At 36.5% G+C, this 17,049-nt stretch overlaps 1 protein-coding gene across 2 annotated transcripts; it reads left to right on the forward strand.

Annotated features, from left to right (window-relative positions):
• Positions 1-2,200: 2,200 nt before the first annotated feature.
• On the forward strand, positions 2,201-16,543 carry LOC135153546 (inositol hexakisphosphate and diphosphoinositol-pentakisphosphate kinase 2-like). 2 transcript variants are annotated; one of them, XR_010292969.1, is made up of 12 exons: positions 2,201-3,077; positions 3,527-3,639; positions 5,543-5,609; positions 5,918-6,059; positions 6,659-6,891; positions 7,144-7,389; positions 7,620-7,841; positions 8,993-9,148; positions 9,459-9,651; positions 10,301-10,444; positions 11,093-12,230; positions 16,131-16,543. XR_010292969.1 is itself a non-coding variant. In XM_064096597.1 (11 exons), the coding sequence occupies exons 1-11, from the start codon at positions 3,054-3,056 to the stop codon at positions 11,878-11,880; spliced, it is 2,328 nt and encodes a 775-aa protein (XP_063952667.1). In that variant the 5' UTR covers positions 2,201-3,053; the 3' UTR covers positions 11,881-12,235. The 2 variants fall into 2 exon arrangements, 1 of the variants encoding a protein (XP_063952667.1); XM_064096597.1 differs by lacking the exon at positions 16,131-16,543 and having other exon boundaries at positions 11,093-12,235.
• The last annotated feature ends 506 nt before the right edge of the window (positions 16,544-17,049 follow it).

Below are 17,049 nucleotides of genomic sequence, written 5' to 3' on the forward strand. Positions count from 1 at the left end.
ATGTCATAACTTTTGTCTATTATATTTTATAGCACGCACAAAAAAATATGTAGTTTCATAAACTTGCAGTTATGATAGGGTGTAGCAATCCTAAGTTTTGCCTAATCTTTAAGTACATGTACCAGAATATCCAGGTGGATGGCAGTGTTGTGTAATATTACTCTGATTGTATTGTTATATTAGTTTTGTTCCTTATCAATGACTGGTTTCATGCTAGTATGCTATTACCTACTAGAAGATATTGACCTACATGTTAATTCTTGTTGTTTCTATCTAAAGATTTCTTTCAGCTCTCTGTCTCTCTGAGTAATTAAATGTATCTATATGCACTTTGCACAATTCTAGCATATTAAGGATGGTTCCTTGTCCTATGGTCATCCTAAATGGTTTAAAGCATTTTTACTAGGAAATGATTGGTTTGTCTGTCAAAAGATAGGCAGGTATTTTAACATAACAATTTATGACAATCATAGCAGTCTCTTATCTTGCAAAATTAAATACAAAAGTTATGACAGCTCTCTGATACTAAGGTTCCAGGTTCTTCATTATCTTAATATCAAATAAAAGCATACAATTAGTGATCTCATTTCTTAAACCAGCTACAGTGTATTTCTAAATATTTAAAATCTTTCATTAATAGGGTATAGGATAATAAGTTGGGAACAATTGAATTCAAGATGTAGGAATGAGAGACAGGACTATTGAAAAAAAATACTTGTAACAATACTTGTAACTATGCTTTCATAACAATGGTACAGTTTGCAATACATGTTACATCCTCATTTACTTGTATGTGTTCATAAGTTTCTAATAATTGTTTGATAGCTTCATAAGATAATGGTCAGATGAAGTTATTTGTGATAATTTGTGGAAGATATTTATTGATTTAAAATTGAAATTATCTGTGTGTGCTTTTTTAAAATGAATTAAATTTTGGTAATCAGAGTCAAGTGCCTGTCACTATTCCAATTTATCACAAGATTTATGATATGCTTTATTTCATAAATAGTTTAGAGGATATTAGAAAAAATTATGATTTACATAAAACCTAGTTTGCTCCATTAGCCAATCAACAGTAACATATCTGAGTATATACATGTATTTTGTTTTGAAACTAAACCACTTCTCAAGAAGGGCATTGGCTAAAAATTCTAAGACAATCTTCTTGTACGCTTTCTCATATCCAATCAATAATTTTGTTCAAATCACCCACTTTATAGAAAAAAAAGCATTGCCAAAGGAGGTATCTGCAAATTCAAACTTCAAATTTTCACAAAGAATTGTAAAAAAACAACAATAAGCCGCCACTTTCGGTATGAAAGATGGTAATGGAGTATTGACTCTTTACAATATTAACTTAAATTTCATAATCATGCTAAATATGGAAGAGGAATTTACATTCTGACCAATAATTTCTTTTTTGATAATGCAGGAAATTCAGTGTTGATTTCTTTTTATATGAAGAATCATGTAATTGAAATTTGTCAGCATTGTTATGCTGGCTTGCTTTACCCAAAATTTTTAGGGAATTTAGGAAGGGTAAGTCTAAATGTGGAGTTCTGAGTTAATTATCTTGACAGAAAAAGAAGAAGTAGATGTCTTATTTTGTTTCATGTGTGATCTCTTCTATACTTGAATACAATTGCAATCCTAATTGTGGTCAGCAGTTACTGTTTATGTAGCACAGTTTATCACATCTGCTTACAAATATTTCATTCAGAATATCTGAATCAAAGAAGAAATCTGTTGAAAGTTAAAAGTCTTGTCATTCTTGTTGTAGAGGTTAGGACCTATATTTTCCTGGATGTGTGTTATACCTCACATCTAAGAGATTATTGGAATTGTGGATTAATCTTTTAAGGTATGGATACTATGGATGTAAAGAATGTGCCTGACAAGTTGTTATTCAACCAAATTATGCATGCTGCATGAATGAGTGATTAATTGAGTGCTGTCTGAAATGTTCCTCATTAATACTAAATAGGTTCATTATTGCGGACTGAAATAATTGCTAGAGGGTATTCATTGGTCTCGCAATCTACTATGGTCAACAAGGAAATTTGTGATCACTCTCGCAAAGAGTGTTCACTAGCTTTCCCGCGTTCGTGCGTACGGTCCTGGGGACTGGTATAAATAGGCTATGTTATCAGATAATTTTCGTCACTTGATAAAGAGTTGCAGCGGCACTCAAACTCGTGAACTTGTAAACTAGTGAACACTTTTTGCGAGAGTGATCACGAATTTCCTTGTTGACCATAGTAGATTGCGAGACAAATGAATACCCTCTAGCGATTATGTTCCTCATTCATCAGAAAAATATTTATTTGTGGATTAATGGAAAGCTGCAAAGAAGTGCACCAATCAACTCATAAATCATAAAACAGCTTGTTGACTTCATCTTTGCATCACCCAGCTTATTGATTCATATGACTCTTTATTCTAACAGATGAAATTTTATCTTGGCTTGACATATGAAGCTATCAAAACTCGAAATTTTCAGAGTGTGGAATATGGCATGTACAAGACTGTTACAAATGTTATTTACATTATAGAAAACAATTTAAATGCCCTGAGAGGTGCTTTAATAATAAAAACAAAGACATTTTCAGCAGACATAAACATCTAATGATGATCAAATATTTTCTTGAATGTATCTGTTCTATTCTTTGGAATTGAACTTCTCACTACCTCTCACCAATCTAAATATTTTTGTTCCAGAAGTAATGGATTGATCTTGAAAAGGATGTTGGGAAGGAGTTGCCAGTGTCTAACTTTATCTGCGGACATCACCACCACAATGCTTTACAAATATTTCTTTTCTTCATGTAAAACTCTTTTCAGAAATTTTCTTGTATCATCTCCCAAAATGATGTTTGTCTTGGCTTTGATCCCCTGTTACATTTCATGTACTAAGATGACATTGAATGTGATGCTACATTTTGTCTTGCTTCTCAGGCGACTATGCTGGTTTCCCTGGGTGTGGTCTTCTTCGTCTCCATAGCACCTATCGCCATGACCTCAAGATTTATGCATCGGATGAGGGGCGTGTCCAGATGACCGCTGCTGCTTTCACAAAGGTAAGGAATAACACCCATAGAAGGGGTATGCATTGGAAACATGATGTTTTGATGGTGACACAACATTTGCTGATGTGACTATTGCTTCGGGCTTTATTTAATCTATTATAGGGTTAGGATTGCTAGAGAGTTTTATGTTAGGTTTAGGATAGGGTAAATTGTTAAATCCTGGGTTGAAGTTGGACATTCCATTAATCTTTGGAAATTGCAGTGGAGCAACTGTCATGGAACCGTTTTGACTGCCCATTCCCTCCCTAAGAAAAATGGATAACTAAGATTGATTAAGTAAATTTGAATAAATGGATAATAATTAAATAAGCATACAATATTGTTTTGGGGTTGTTTTTTTAATTTTATTTTGACCCATTCTTACTAAGACTACATTGAATTCACCATTTATCTGATTACTGAGTAATCATTTCCATTATTATTCATGTGTTACATTGTAGGGAATGTTGGCTTTGGAGGGAGAGCTGACTCCTATCCTGGTCCAGATGGTTAAGAGTGCTAATACATCGGGTCTCCTGGACCATGAGAAGGAATCAGTTACCATCCAAGGAAGGTGAGTCCTCAAAAAAAGCCTAAATTTTGAGCATTTCCTGCATCTTATCTGATATAGGGATGCAACTGGTCGAAACTGACTGCGTGGAATTTTAAATGATTTGTTGTTGTTGGGCCAACAGTACCCCATGTCTCAAACTTCTTAAGAAAAATGTTTTTGTTTTCACGAATGGTAGTTTATCAAGTAATGTCTTGATAAATTGAGGTCATGATATTCCATGAGCTTTTACTTTCTATTCGACTGTGTCTTAAGGAAATGTCGTAGAAATTGCTTTACATTGAATACATACGATTGCAACATGTTCTTATTAATATCCATTACCAGTACTTTTATAATTGTAAAGGACATTATCCATCAAATCTACTAATCTAGCATGTTAACCTGCACAATCCTTACTTATGCATACTCTGGATTTCCTTAGTAGGTTGGCAATTTAAGAAGTTTTTGTATTGATAGATATTGATGATCCTATTTTGAGGCTTTGAAGTACATGTACACTCCTTTGATTGGACATTTGGAGCTGGAACAATGCTTGTACAGAGATCCCCCACCAAATACAGAATGATTTCGGGTGGATGTTTAATACAGCTGTCAGTAAGTTACAAGCAACTTTACAAATTACTAGTGATCCTAAATCAACATCAATGACATTTTTTTATGTAAATCATTTACCACAAAAAAAAAGGATCACTAGTCGTTTGTAACTTACAAACAGCTTTATGAAACACCAACCAGATGTATTTCTTTGATACATAAGTACTGTAGCTCTATACCTTGTTTATTGACTTTGTACACAGACTAGATCACTGTTCAAGTACAAGGATGGACACTGCAACACAGCATGCAAAGAATATAACTTCATTGTGGAGGACCACAATTGACATGTAAAATGAACTTGCAGTGTGTGTTCATGTTTTCATTACACACAACAAACTGAATTAATATAAACAGTGACTTTAGTCATGGAATATAATCATTTTGCTGTTTGAAGTTTCTCATTTTTTCCCAAAGTGATTAAAGTTTCTCCAGGTGTGGGGCTGAGCTATTTGTTTCAGATGTGCTGTGATAATATCCACTCCTAGTAATTTACAAAAAGAATAAATACATTTTGAAAAACTTGTGTGCAGTTCCTTTCCTGTCTTGTAGATTCCTTTTAAAATCTAGAATAATAATTTTAGTTAGATTGTAAAGGGACACTATTGACTTGCATGAGTACGTGCACAAAACTTCAGATACAAATACTGGTCATCTGCAAATACACTCTTGTGCCTTGAACAGAGGTTGTATACTATTGACAGAGTATTCACTGAAACTATCAAAACTGTTGATATTCTCTCTCAATCTTTGTGAAGATTTTGTTTTTTTAATGCATGAAACATGTTTCTCCTTATTTCCTGGTCTAGATGATATGGTGGTTGGTCACTTGGTCTACACCCACTTTGTGTTTGCTCTCATCCCACATGGTCGGCCCTATTTAATCTAACCATTGGTCCTATGGCTATTTAGCTCATTCACCATTTTACTTAATTTCCAGTTAGACTGTATAACCCATTTCTTCTAATATCCAATTGGTATAACACCATGTAGTCTGTAATGGTTAGATAAACTGTTGACAAAGTGCAAAAAAAATGATAAGCAGACGAATTGGAAAGTAGAACATCTGGGCATAAGACCAAATGACAACTAGTCTAAATGGGTATGTATAAAGACCAAGTATAGTGTTAGACCAAATGGGTTTAGACCATGTGGGATTAACCTTAAATAGAAGGAGACCAAGTGAATATAGACTGATTTAGCATGCTAGAATGGATTTTGGGAGACTTTTCAAAATGTTAGAATTCTATTGTGGTGGTTACGTTGATTTCAGTATAGGGATAATTTCAGTGTATTCATTGCTTTACAGGGTGAAAGAAAGACTTTGTGAAAGTTTCAGTAAAGACCGATCTTTTGGTCCAAGGGACTTGAATGAGGTAAGATCCACGTTCTTTTTACTTTTCACTTCATTTTAGATTCAATAGAACTCCTTGCACTACATTTTGATTCTTTAACAGTGCTTCACAGCTGTCACTTTGTTCATTTTCCACCCATTCATTGTCCTACACCATTGTTATATTCAACTGTATAATGATGCTTTCTGTTTGTCTTTATTTTTCAAATATTATCTGGAATGGAATACAATATTCTGATGGGGGCTACCCAGTTAAATGAAACATAAAATATATAGTAAATAAAAGACTGATTAGATTGGACAATATTTTTTTCACACTTTCTCAACCAGCTTGCTCCTACTGGAAGTAAGTCTTTACTAGACTCGTTGAGTTACATCAAGAATCCTGTACGTATGTGTGAGAAGGTTCATCGGGTCATCAAGAACCACACCAAGATGATCAAAGACACCATGGAAAACCCTGAAAACAAAGGTAAATAATATCAACCAAAGGAATGTGCATAGGGTTGTCTATCTAGAAACAATCCATTTTAGTTGCACAGGTACCTCTCCTTAGCCTTTAATGTCAGTCCAAGGATTCACCTGATATTTGCTCTACTGCCATCTGTGCCAGAATCTTATTTCAATTCAGGTTTTGAAGGAGTTTTATTTAGTGCATTGTTATTAAAAAGTAAGGATTTTTTTTCTTAAGGAAATTGTTGGAATAACGTGGATCTTATTATGATCCAAATTTATGAAGATGGGTTGTCTTTAGCACAGTAGGCTTAATGTAGCACCTGGTGGGTGTTTCATAAAGCTGCTTCTAAAGTTATGCGTGATTGGAACATGTTCTCAGATGGAAAGTGAGCTTCATAGTGATACACATTTACCTCAAGGAAGGGTCACCAGTCGTGTGCAAAAAAGTTTGTAACTTACACATAACATAATGGAACACGTACCTGGGTGTTGTCTGATTTTCTTTAAGGGAGATCTATTGTGATGCAGTGATTCACCGTGCTTTAAAGACTCTCATCGTTGTCCACTGTGATTACTCAAGTTTGGCTTGAATTATACAATTATTTTTAATGGCAGAATTGGTATTATATCATCACGAGAACTTGGAGCTGATGCTGAGACGGTGGGTGAAACTGGAGAAAGACTTCAAGCTTAAGACTGGCCGCTATGATATCACCAAGGTGCCTGACATCTATGATTGCATCAAGTATGATATGCAGCATAATTTCATCCTTAAAACATTTGGATTCACCCACATGGATGATCTCTACAACTCAGCAGAAATGTTGGCTGATTTTGTGATACCACAGGTAGGGAATTTCTCAGGATATTAGCAAGACTTATATGCATGTGTGTGGATATTTCAGCTAGGAAACCATTACTTGATTTGAGATTGCCAGGCGTTCTACAAGATGTTTGTAATGATAGGCTATTATGTAGGAGAAAGTCATTTTTGGGATGAGCAAAATCCTGTAACGTTGGGAGTCCGATTTGCCTAATGTGCGTGTCTGTCAATTCTGTTAATGAATGTCTTAGTTTCCTCCGTTTCTTATCCTGTACAGGAGTATGGCATAACAACCAGTGAGAAGCTTGAAATTGGGAAGGGTATCTGTACCCCTCTTCTGAAGAAGATCCGCTCGGACCTTCACCGCATCAATAGCAATGAAGAAACTACCTACCGTCTCAATCCTCTCTACTCTAAGGGTGTGATGTCACCTGATAGACAAGTCCGCACCAGACTATACTTCACCAGTGAGAGCCATATTCACTCCCTTCTATCCTGTCTCCGCTATGGTGGACTTTGTGATGTAAGTATGTAGAGGGTTCGTCCCAGTTGCTCAGTCCAGCATATTTCTTTTCATGTATAAGATTTGATCACATAAATCTATGAACAGATTTATTCCATCATTTTTGTCTCGCCTGCATAGCAGAGCGAGACTAGGCGCCGCTATTTCGACAGTGGCCGTCGTCAGCATGAAATCTTAACCAAGGTTAAGTTTTTAGACCGGAATTAAAGCCTAACTTTTGTCCTATGCAGGAATCTGACCCTAACTGGCAGAACTCTTGTGAGTACCTTGGTGGGATCCGAGAGCTCAACTACATGACCCAAATAGTGTTGATGCTGTATGAAGATCCTAGCAAGGATCCCTTTTCTGATGATCGGTTCCGGGTGGAGATTCACTTTAGTCCTGGAGCCAAAGACTGTGAGGATGATGAGAACCATCCAGGATGCTGCCCATTTAGATCCGTCCATAACTCGGTGAGTTGTTGAAATGGATGTTCTGGTATGAATACAGTCAACCTTGCCTAAGTCAAAGCAGAGGCTGCGAAACATCAGGCTCGGACAAAGAAAGTGGAGGTGCACATTTTGTCTGCCAAATAATAGGTGCCCCTCCACTTTCATTTTATGAGCCTGACGTTCCGCCACCTCTGAGTCAACATCTTTTGAAGCTCATCTTCTCTTTAGATTCTATTGTTTAACCTTTAGTAAGTCAAAGCTTTTTCTTCAGTGGTGTCTGCTGTTTCACAGCCAACAAGACAGTGGCTTGGAAACAGTCACTCTGTTTGATAAGCCTTAACCAAAAATAAAGAAAGATATTTCATATAAAAGAAGAAGTCCCAACCAATTTTACTTACGAAAGGTTGACTGTACTTTCCTAATGGAGAGTAATTGGAGAAAAGTCAATCACAAGACTTTGATTCATCAGTAATCCTATTTTTTTACTATTGCAATGATTATATATTTCATTGAAATAATTGTTCAGAGGTTTTACACTGCATTCCAAAACAGATGAAAACCTTGTTAAAGGGAAATCATTAGATTATTCACTATGCCTGTGGAGATTTTAGTATAGTCACTTTAGTATCTAATTTCCTTGGAATGATTGGTTATACCGACATTTAGCAGAGAATTTCTATTTTGTAACATAGTATGGGTGAGGTGGGGTAACATAGCGAGAGACATGCACTCTTCATGGCACGATGCGTTCGAAACCCTGATGAAGTATACAGTGCTTTCTTTTCCAAAAGTGGCTCATTCTGCTGCACGCGACAAGAATATACTTGTCCAAACTTCAAGTTTAGGTGGTCTTTCAGGACAATAGAAGACATGCTGTCCCTCGAAGCCTGTACATTGTGTGAAGTTATTCTAAACTTCTTTGCTATAAATTGTCAAAGTGAGGTCACAATGAAACCAAACAAGAAATCTATATTCTAGGCATATGTCAATTTGCTAGATCTGAGAACTTTATATTGTTATCAACATTTGCAATCATAAAAAAACTGTTCAGAGCCAGTCGTCTTTTGAGATAGATGCAATGATGTCAAACTTCCATACTGAAACATTAACCTTGCAATCTGAAGGTAAACCTACCCAGAGTAGATGACATTCTTTGATTGTATTATTACTAGGGAAACGCTTCACCCTATGAAAACAACTCTGATGAAGATGAACCTTCAAGCTGCATCGATTCATCAGAAGATGATTGCTTTGATCATAAATCAAAGAAAGGTGAAGGAAAGGACAAGGTCACACCTCTTATCAAGGTTGCAGGCAAAGATAAAAAGGTATATTATATGATGAGTCAGTTCTTCTTCATGCCATTGCCATCACAGCCTTTTCTCAACAATATATGGCCATTGTAAAAATAAGTGATGCTGTTAATTGTGTACATTGTTCATCAATATTTTGTATAACAGTTAGTGACCAGTGCTCCTCATTTAAAACAAAGGATTTTCGCAGTGAATGACTTTTACCGAGTTTATGTTTTTAAACTTAAAACTGAAGGCTTTTTGATCATAATAATGTGTGATTTTTAAATGATTCAGTCTTTTGAATTACATTATCTTTTTCCTCTCATTGTTGTTATTATTACAGATTGGTGGAGGGGCTTCTTTAGCGTCAGGAGTTACTGTTTTTGGAAAACCCTTCCTTCGACTCCCCCAAATGATGATCCCCAGTGATGCTAAAGCAGCCGATCAGAGCAAGCCAGTAGGAACCCCACCATCATCCTTTCTCTCTGCTGGTTTTGATGACTTGGTGGGAGGAATTGCTATGACAAGTAATACAGGTAAATTGTGCTTTTTAATCTTACCAGTGGAATGCCACTGCCATAGCAGGTAAAGAAGCTGAGTGGAATTCCTGCGGAGTTGTTTTGGTGCCTTAGCTTTTTGCATTTACTGAATTTCTTGTTTGATCACAAATGGGATGTTTGCAGGAGAGTTGCATGAATGTTGTTATGTTATACAAAGCACCTGAGACACAATGCGATCAAGTGGCTTGCTTGATTTCCTAACTCCCTCTCACTGGTATGTGATTACATATAGAGCGCACAGGTCCACCTTTCGGTGCTCATGGTGCTTCAAGAAAGTAAATACAATTCTATTTCCCATGTTGTTTCTCTATATTGGGTTTCACATTTGATGATAATTCAAATCCTTCCTATAACGACGGGGGGGGGGGGGGGGGGGGGATGCCGATGAATGGCCCGATTAGGGTTTCAATGCTGGTCTAGTGCACACAAATTGGATCATAAGTGATTTGCTTTAACATGACACCCTGTGTACAAAAAAATAGTTAATTGTAAATGATTTTCATCATCTCATATTACAGGGCCAAGGCCTTATTTCAGAAAAAAAATGTTGTTATGGATTTTTTACTGAAATACATGTAGTGCTATGTGCCATCAGTTGAGATTATATTCATTGCTTTGTTTTTAGATGATGATCATTTGAAAGTAACTATCCCTGATAGACCTAATCTTCCTAATGTAAGAAGCGCCCCTGAGCTCCATGATCCAAATTGGTATTTCAATGATGATATTCTTATGAGACGAGCTTCAACATACTCTGCTGCACATCAAGGTATGTACTTCTATTTTACTTTGGTATTTATTTATTCATGCATTTGTATGCTATACTTTTATCTTATAAAGGATAGTCCTGTTAGTATGCCTCTTAAATACCGCATGTGGTTGCTGGAGGCATTATGCAATCTGTCCATCCTGTTTTCATTCTCGTGACAACTAGAGAACCGTTTGACAGACCAACTTTAAAATTGCTTTAAGTATACATATAGGAGTGATAATGATCTGATTAGATTTTGGGGTCACAAGATCAAAGGACACATATGTCATGTACCAGAAAATATTTTGTTTTCACCTGAGAGTAGTTTGAGGGTTCATACTTCAAATTTGGCTAATAAATGTTAATTGGGTGATGATTAGATTTTGCAATCATGAGATCGAAGATGACAGAAATCATTATTAATTTTTAGAAGTAAGTACATTCTTGATCTTGCACTTGCCTAAGCATAAATTTCGACTATGTGCAATCAAGAATCCTCATTTTTGGAGTAATGAAATTTATATTTTACAGCATGATATGTATCAAGTACTCTGCAAGAAAACAAGACATTTGTATCTTTTCCCAAACTAGAAAATTGATTTGCTGGCAGGTGCAATACTTGCCTTACACAAATGATGTTATGTGAATTTGACATTGAACTTGCAGGTCTAGAGCATCATATACAAGTCACATCGATAAGACCCCTAGAGACTTTGCACAACTCGTTATCTCTCCGTCAAGTTGATGAATTCCTGGCACGAATCACTCGTGATGGTGCTGCCACTCCGGATTGCCATACACCTCGCAGCAGCATGAATCTCAACACCTACACACCGCAGCGTGTCAAACCACTCCATCTGTCCAATCGCGAATCTGACGGCTCCTCCTACTACAGTCGATCGGCCAGTAATAGTAACCCATCATCTAATGTCTCCAGTGCATTGCCATCCCCAACTGAGAATTCTGGAAAGAACTTCGATTTCTCACTCTTCCTTGAGAGCATCAAATCACAGCGTGTGTGTCGTGAATCAGAATCCGGACAGGAAGACTACTTCGCCAGCGATGAAGGACACCATGAAGAAAGCACCAAAGATGACATCCAACTAATGGCAATGCCCACCTTTGATGATGACCTCGTTACACCAATCTCATGCTGCTGTAAGTCACAAACTTACTCTAGCAGTGTGGCCTCCAGCGTCAAAGAGACAACTTCAAAGTGGAAAGGTTCAGAGATACCAATCACTCAGAAGTCTGAAGAGGACGAAGGTTCTTCTGTAGATCCTCAGGAGGAAACGTTGTGCAGTGGAGGTGATGGGAGTGGAGAAGTTGTCACAGAGGAAGAGGTATCAACACCATGTGCTAGTACATCTAGCAATGCTAGTCAGCCTGGTACAACAGCATTTGAGTTCCCTCCAGAGACATCCATAGATCACCAAAGTGATGACTTGCAATAGTGTCTTAAGCCATGTTTTGCTTCCATGAGAATGGGTAATTTTATTATATGTAAATAAAGGCTTGATCAACCATTCAGCAACAAAGCTCAGCAACATTTGGTGTACAAAATTAAATAAATCCAACTTACGAGGTGCGCAAAATGTGCAAAACGAGATTTATTCGAGTTGCCTGGATCCAGTTAAGTGCCAAATAATCCAAAGTTGCAAAGACATAATCAAGACGTCCCGACGAGTGCCAATTTTAGATTTCATGTGTGTTATTGAGTGTTTACATAAAAGTTGGCCAATTTGTCTTGCACCATCGTAACATTGAAAGTGTTCCTGAGCTTTGTTGTGCCATGCTTGAGCCAGTGTTGTAGTGCCTTGATGCTCGGCCTTGGCCTTAAGGCGCCTTAAGGCCTACTTTTTCAAAGCCTTGGCCTTGAACATTCAAGCCTTGGCCTTGAGAGGGCCTTGGCCTTGGCCTTGAGGATTTTGAGCCTTGAAATTTCAAGGCATTTTCAAGGCATTTTCAAGGCTTTTTCAAGGCATTTTTTTTTTGGTACTTTCATTTGTTTTTAAATAAGTAATTATAAATGTTACTATGATATTAGTAATTGTTCTGTATATTCAATGGCACTACTTCCAGTCAGCAGTAGTAAGTGTACTATAGCAGTGCCATAAATTGTGATTATCACCATCATCAAGAAGTATCATCATATTCATGTATGTGACAAAGAAAACAGTAATGATGAAAAAGAGCATTATTTACTAATGATGATAATGATAGTAATAATCATTATGATAAAGATTACAGTGATTTGATGACAGGAATAATTCTGACAGATCTGACAGCAAATTTCGACAACAATTTTCATAAAGAATAATAACAAGGACTTTCATTGTATTATTTCCTTTGGCCAAGAAGAATGTTTTAAGTATTAATGATATTCTGAAAAGATTTGGTAAACTTGAACACAATCTTCAATTTTGTCATATCCAAATGGGTTATGTCAATGGCATGATGAACCAAAAGTTTTGAGAGGCCAAGCATGGCATATATATATATAGAGCAAAATTTCTGCCAAAAAAAAGTTGAAAGCAATTGAAGTGAGCGAGCAAAATTTTTTACCCTCTTACTATAAGAAAAGCTAATTTTTGTGATAGATTGTGACAATATGTTAAGAAAATAATATCACATTTACTCCTTTAATCCATATTTTATTGTTCGAAATAGACACCAGATATGAAATACTCCTAAAATTTGTTTTGCTCAATTGATCGTGGGCCCGGCAGCCGCTGTGCAGCGCCAGATCGACGAGGCTCTATCTCTTTAATTATTGAACGCCAAACAGGGTAGCAGCAACTCCCATCTTTAAACGTCTTTTGGTCTGACGCGGCCGGGGTTTGAACCCCCGACCTCGCGGTTGTGAGACGGACGCTCTACCAACTGAGCCAACACACCGGTTACCTTTCCTTTTTTCCTTTTCTAAATTTATTCTTGGTGGTGGAACTTCTCTCTCTTTTTTGAGGGGGGAGAGGGGGTTCTCATATTTGTAAAGAGGTGAGAAAGGGGAATATAACTTTATTTTGTTAGTATTCTTTATTCCGGTTTTTGAGGTAAAATAAGTGTAGAAGATACAAGAAATGAAAATTGAATTTTAAAAAGGGGTTGTGAGCAGGAAAAAAACATGAAAACGGACACGAGTCCTAAAAGTGACTCATTTTCAGGTCAGCATTTGAAAATTTCAACTTGTGCTCTCTTGCCCCCCCCCCCCAAAAAAAAAAAAAAAAATCCTTGTAGGAAAAAATGCCCCTTTTCCAAAATCGGAAATACTCTTTTTTCCAAATAATAATAATAATAATAATAAAACATTGCTTATATAGCGCATATAACGACGATAAAATCATGTCTCTATGCGCTTTAGAAAGAAGAATAGAAAGAATGGAGAAGAAAGAAAAGCCTGTTCACAGAGGAGCAAATATATAATATCAATTAATAGGTACATGTATATCTTATTTTACAAAAAGGAATGTCTTCAAAAGGGACTTAAAGGATTCTACAGTATTAGCTTGTTTAACAATATCAGGTAATTTATTCCAAAGTTCAGCAGAGGACATTTTGAATGAACGAGCGCCGTAGAATTGAGTGTTAATTTTGGGAACTACAAGGAGAGATTTGTTGTTTGACCTTAATTTTCTTTGGGGTACATACAGTTCAATGAGTTCTTTAAGATAGAATGACGATTGACCTTGTAAGCATTGGTATGTTAGGAGTAATATCTTGTATTCAATACGGGATTTTACAGGAAGCCAGTGTAATTCTTGTAGTATGGGTGTTATGTGTTCGCTGCGCCTCGTTCTTGTTATGAGTCTCGCTGCCGAGTTTTGGATCCTTTGAAGTTTATGAATTTGATTATCAGGGAGGCGATACAAAATGCTATTACAAAAATCAATGCGTGATATTACAAGAGCGTGAACCAATTTCTTTGTGGCTTCTGTTGTTAAAAACTTGCGAATTTTCCCAATGTTATACAAGGCAAATGAACTAGTTTTACATACATTGTTTATTTGAGCTTTCATACTAAGTTTTCTATCCAGTTGTACACCAAGATTTCTTACAGTTTCTACACATTTAACATAGGTATTATCAAGTTTTATTCCTTCTATCTGTCTACTATTTCTAAATTTACTAGTGAGATGAAGCACTGCAGTTTTATTACAATTAAGTTTCAGTCCATTATCAGTTGACCAATTAATTACATCTCGGACACACCTCTCAAGTCTGGCAGTGGCATCTTGCTGCTCACTGTTTTTTAGGACTATGTACATTTGCGTATCATCAGCATACATCATGCAGCTTATCTTATGGTGGGTGATGACATCCTGAAGAGGAGCAGCATATAAATTAAAGGCCAAAGGTCCGACAACCGAGCCTTGAGGTACTCCATGACTGGTATAGCAGGTACGTGAATTTGATTCTCCAATCAAAACAGAATGAAATGTGCCCTTTTAAAATAAAATACCTTTTTTTTTAATAGTAAATTATAATACATTTTAGGTTCGAAAATCGCCAAATTTTGGATCGCGCTTGCATCATTTATTGTTTAGTACAGTATTAATCCTATTCATGGTTACAAAAATGTTTAGAATTTTCAGGTTAGAATTTCACAAATTTTGGGTTCGCGTTCTGCACTTGCATCAATTATTGTTAGGTACATGTAAGGTACTCAATATGTTCCTGTTTACAAAAAAATGTTTAGAATATCCAATTTTCAGGTTGGAATATCACAAATTTTTGAGCTCGCGCTCTGCGCTCACATTATTTGATCGGTGAGTTATGTATCATATTTATGAGTCACTAAACATGCTAAATGCAGTCCTTAACAGTTTACTTTGCGGACCTGTCAGTATATTAAAAATTTCAGCTCGCGCTTAATTATTAGTTAGATGCACATCTTTTTCATGATTACAAAAACAGCCCGGAATATTTGATTTTTATGTCTCAATGTCAAAAAGTTTTTGCTTATGATTCGCGCTGGCAACATCTCGCAAGGATGTCCTTTTAAAAGTGATTAGCCCTGTAATTGACCAAACATCAAGTTTTTCAACTTCAAAATTGAATTTTTTTAAACCAATAAATCCAAATATCTGTCTTATCAATGAGAAATCACTAAAAAGGCTTTGGTCAACTTAATTTCCACAAAATACACAACTACTTCACGTAGTTGATAATCTCATTTTGAAAACATCTGTTTGCACCAAATGCCAATTTTAAAATATAAGTACCCTTTTTGGTTTTGACCCCCCCCCCCAAACAAAATACGTTCTGCCGCCCCTGTCCCAGGGAGTGGAGAAAGACATACGTTGAGAACGGGCATGCCAGGATCAGATGACCGTGGTAATAATAATTATTGCAATGTAAATCACATAAAAAAATAATAAATTATAATAATAATTTAATAATAAAATAATAATTATATGTACAAAGGTAACTATATTATTATTTTAAATTAATGTCTAAATCTACCATGAAATTATTTTTATTTTTCATGTACAAATGTCAAAATTTTTGCTCGCTCAGTTCGCTCGCTCTCACCTATTAAAATTTGAAATGCCTTGGCCTTGAGGTTTTCAGGCCTTGGCCTTGGCCTTGGGTTTCCATGCCTTGGCCTCAGCCTTGGGTATTGAAGCCTTGGCCTTGGGTATTAAAGCCTTGGCCTTGGCCTTGGCCTTGGAGGTTTATGCCTTGACTACAACACTGGCTTGAGCGAGTCTTAAAACCACCTAACGTTAATCAGAGCTGCCAACTATTAGGAAAAAGGAGTAATTTTTAAGGATTTTCACACCTAATTACGCCATTACGCTTTTCAGCGCCAATAGCTTTGTACACAGATAATACATTGCACAGTTGCAAACTCATCCGAAGGCAGCAAATACTGCCATTGCATGCATGATTGCGTCGCTTTGTTTACATTGCTGCGCATGTGATGATTGTCTAGGCCATTGCCGGGCAGCGGCGAATGTTCGTACCGTAGATTGCGTGCATTTCCTATGGAAAATTATTGCATGAATCCATATCCATGCACGTGCGCACAAATAGGAAGTTATCTATCCATGTTCCCAATGCAACAAAAAAATCACCGTACCGGGATATGAGGATTGTTACAATAGGCGCTGATCAGTTTTTCTTTTAAAGAGAAATTCCAGTAGTTGCAGTAAACACTGATTTCATGAGAAAGTCTGTAAAACCAGGCCTAATTGTCAGTATATCATCGAGGATCTAGATCTGGTACAGTTACATAAACTGAACTTTGTGAAATCTTGAAATCTTCGCTGAAAAATGTTCAGACTGAACTTCCCCAACACAGATAAGCGCACGTGGGACAGTGTATAATTATTGCTTTGAGCGTTGGGCCCGACGCTCTACCCGAATCCTGTACTTATTTGCTGATTTCTCAGCAATTACACAATTTCTTCCAGAATCCTTTGGCACATGCGTTTTATTTATACAAACAGACACTTTGGTGGTCATTTCATTGGATTCTGTACGAACTCATTTTGATATCGTTACCAAAACTAGCATTTACCTTTAACCTTTCATGCATCATGGATTAGAATTTGTGTCACTTCTTTGGATTGTTCAAATGGATTATTTGATGTGATATACTGCAAAAGGATCAACTATTA

This window comes from Lytechinus pictus, chromosome 3 (genome assembly GCF_037042905.1).
Source record: "Lytechinus pictus isolate F3 Inbred chromosome 3, Lp3.0, whole genome shotgun sequence".
In the NCBI taxonomy this organism is placed as follows: Eukaryota; Metazoa; Echinodermata; class Echinoidea; order Temnopleuroida; family Toxopneustidae; genus Lytechinus; species Lytechinus pictus.

What these genes read in the sequence shown, in the direction of transcription:
- LOC135153546 (XM_064096597.1), top strand. Translation starts at nt 3,054, where the DNA reads ATGACCGCTGCTGCTTTCACAAAG. An exon ending in TCAGTTACCATCCAAGGAAG is followed by an intron (nt 3,640 to 5,542) that starts GTGAGTCCTCAA and finishes ATTGCTTTACAG; the next exon opens with GGTGAAAGAAAGACTTTGTG. An exon ending in CTGATTTTGTGATACCACAG is followed by an intron (nt 6,892 to 7,143) that starts GTAGGGAATTTC and finishes TATCCTGTACAG; the next exon opens with GAGTATGGCATAACAACCAG.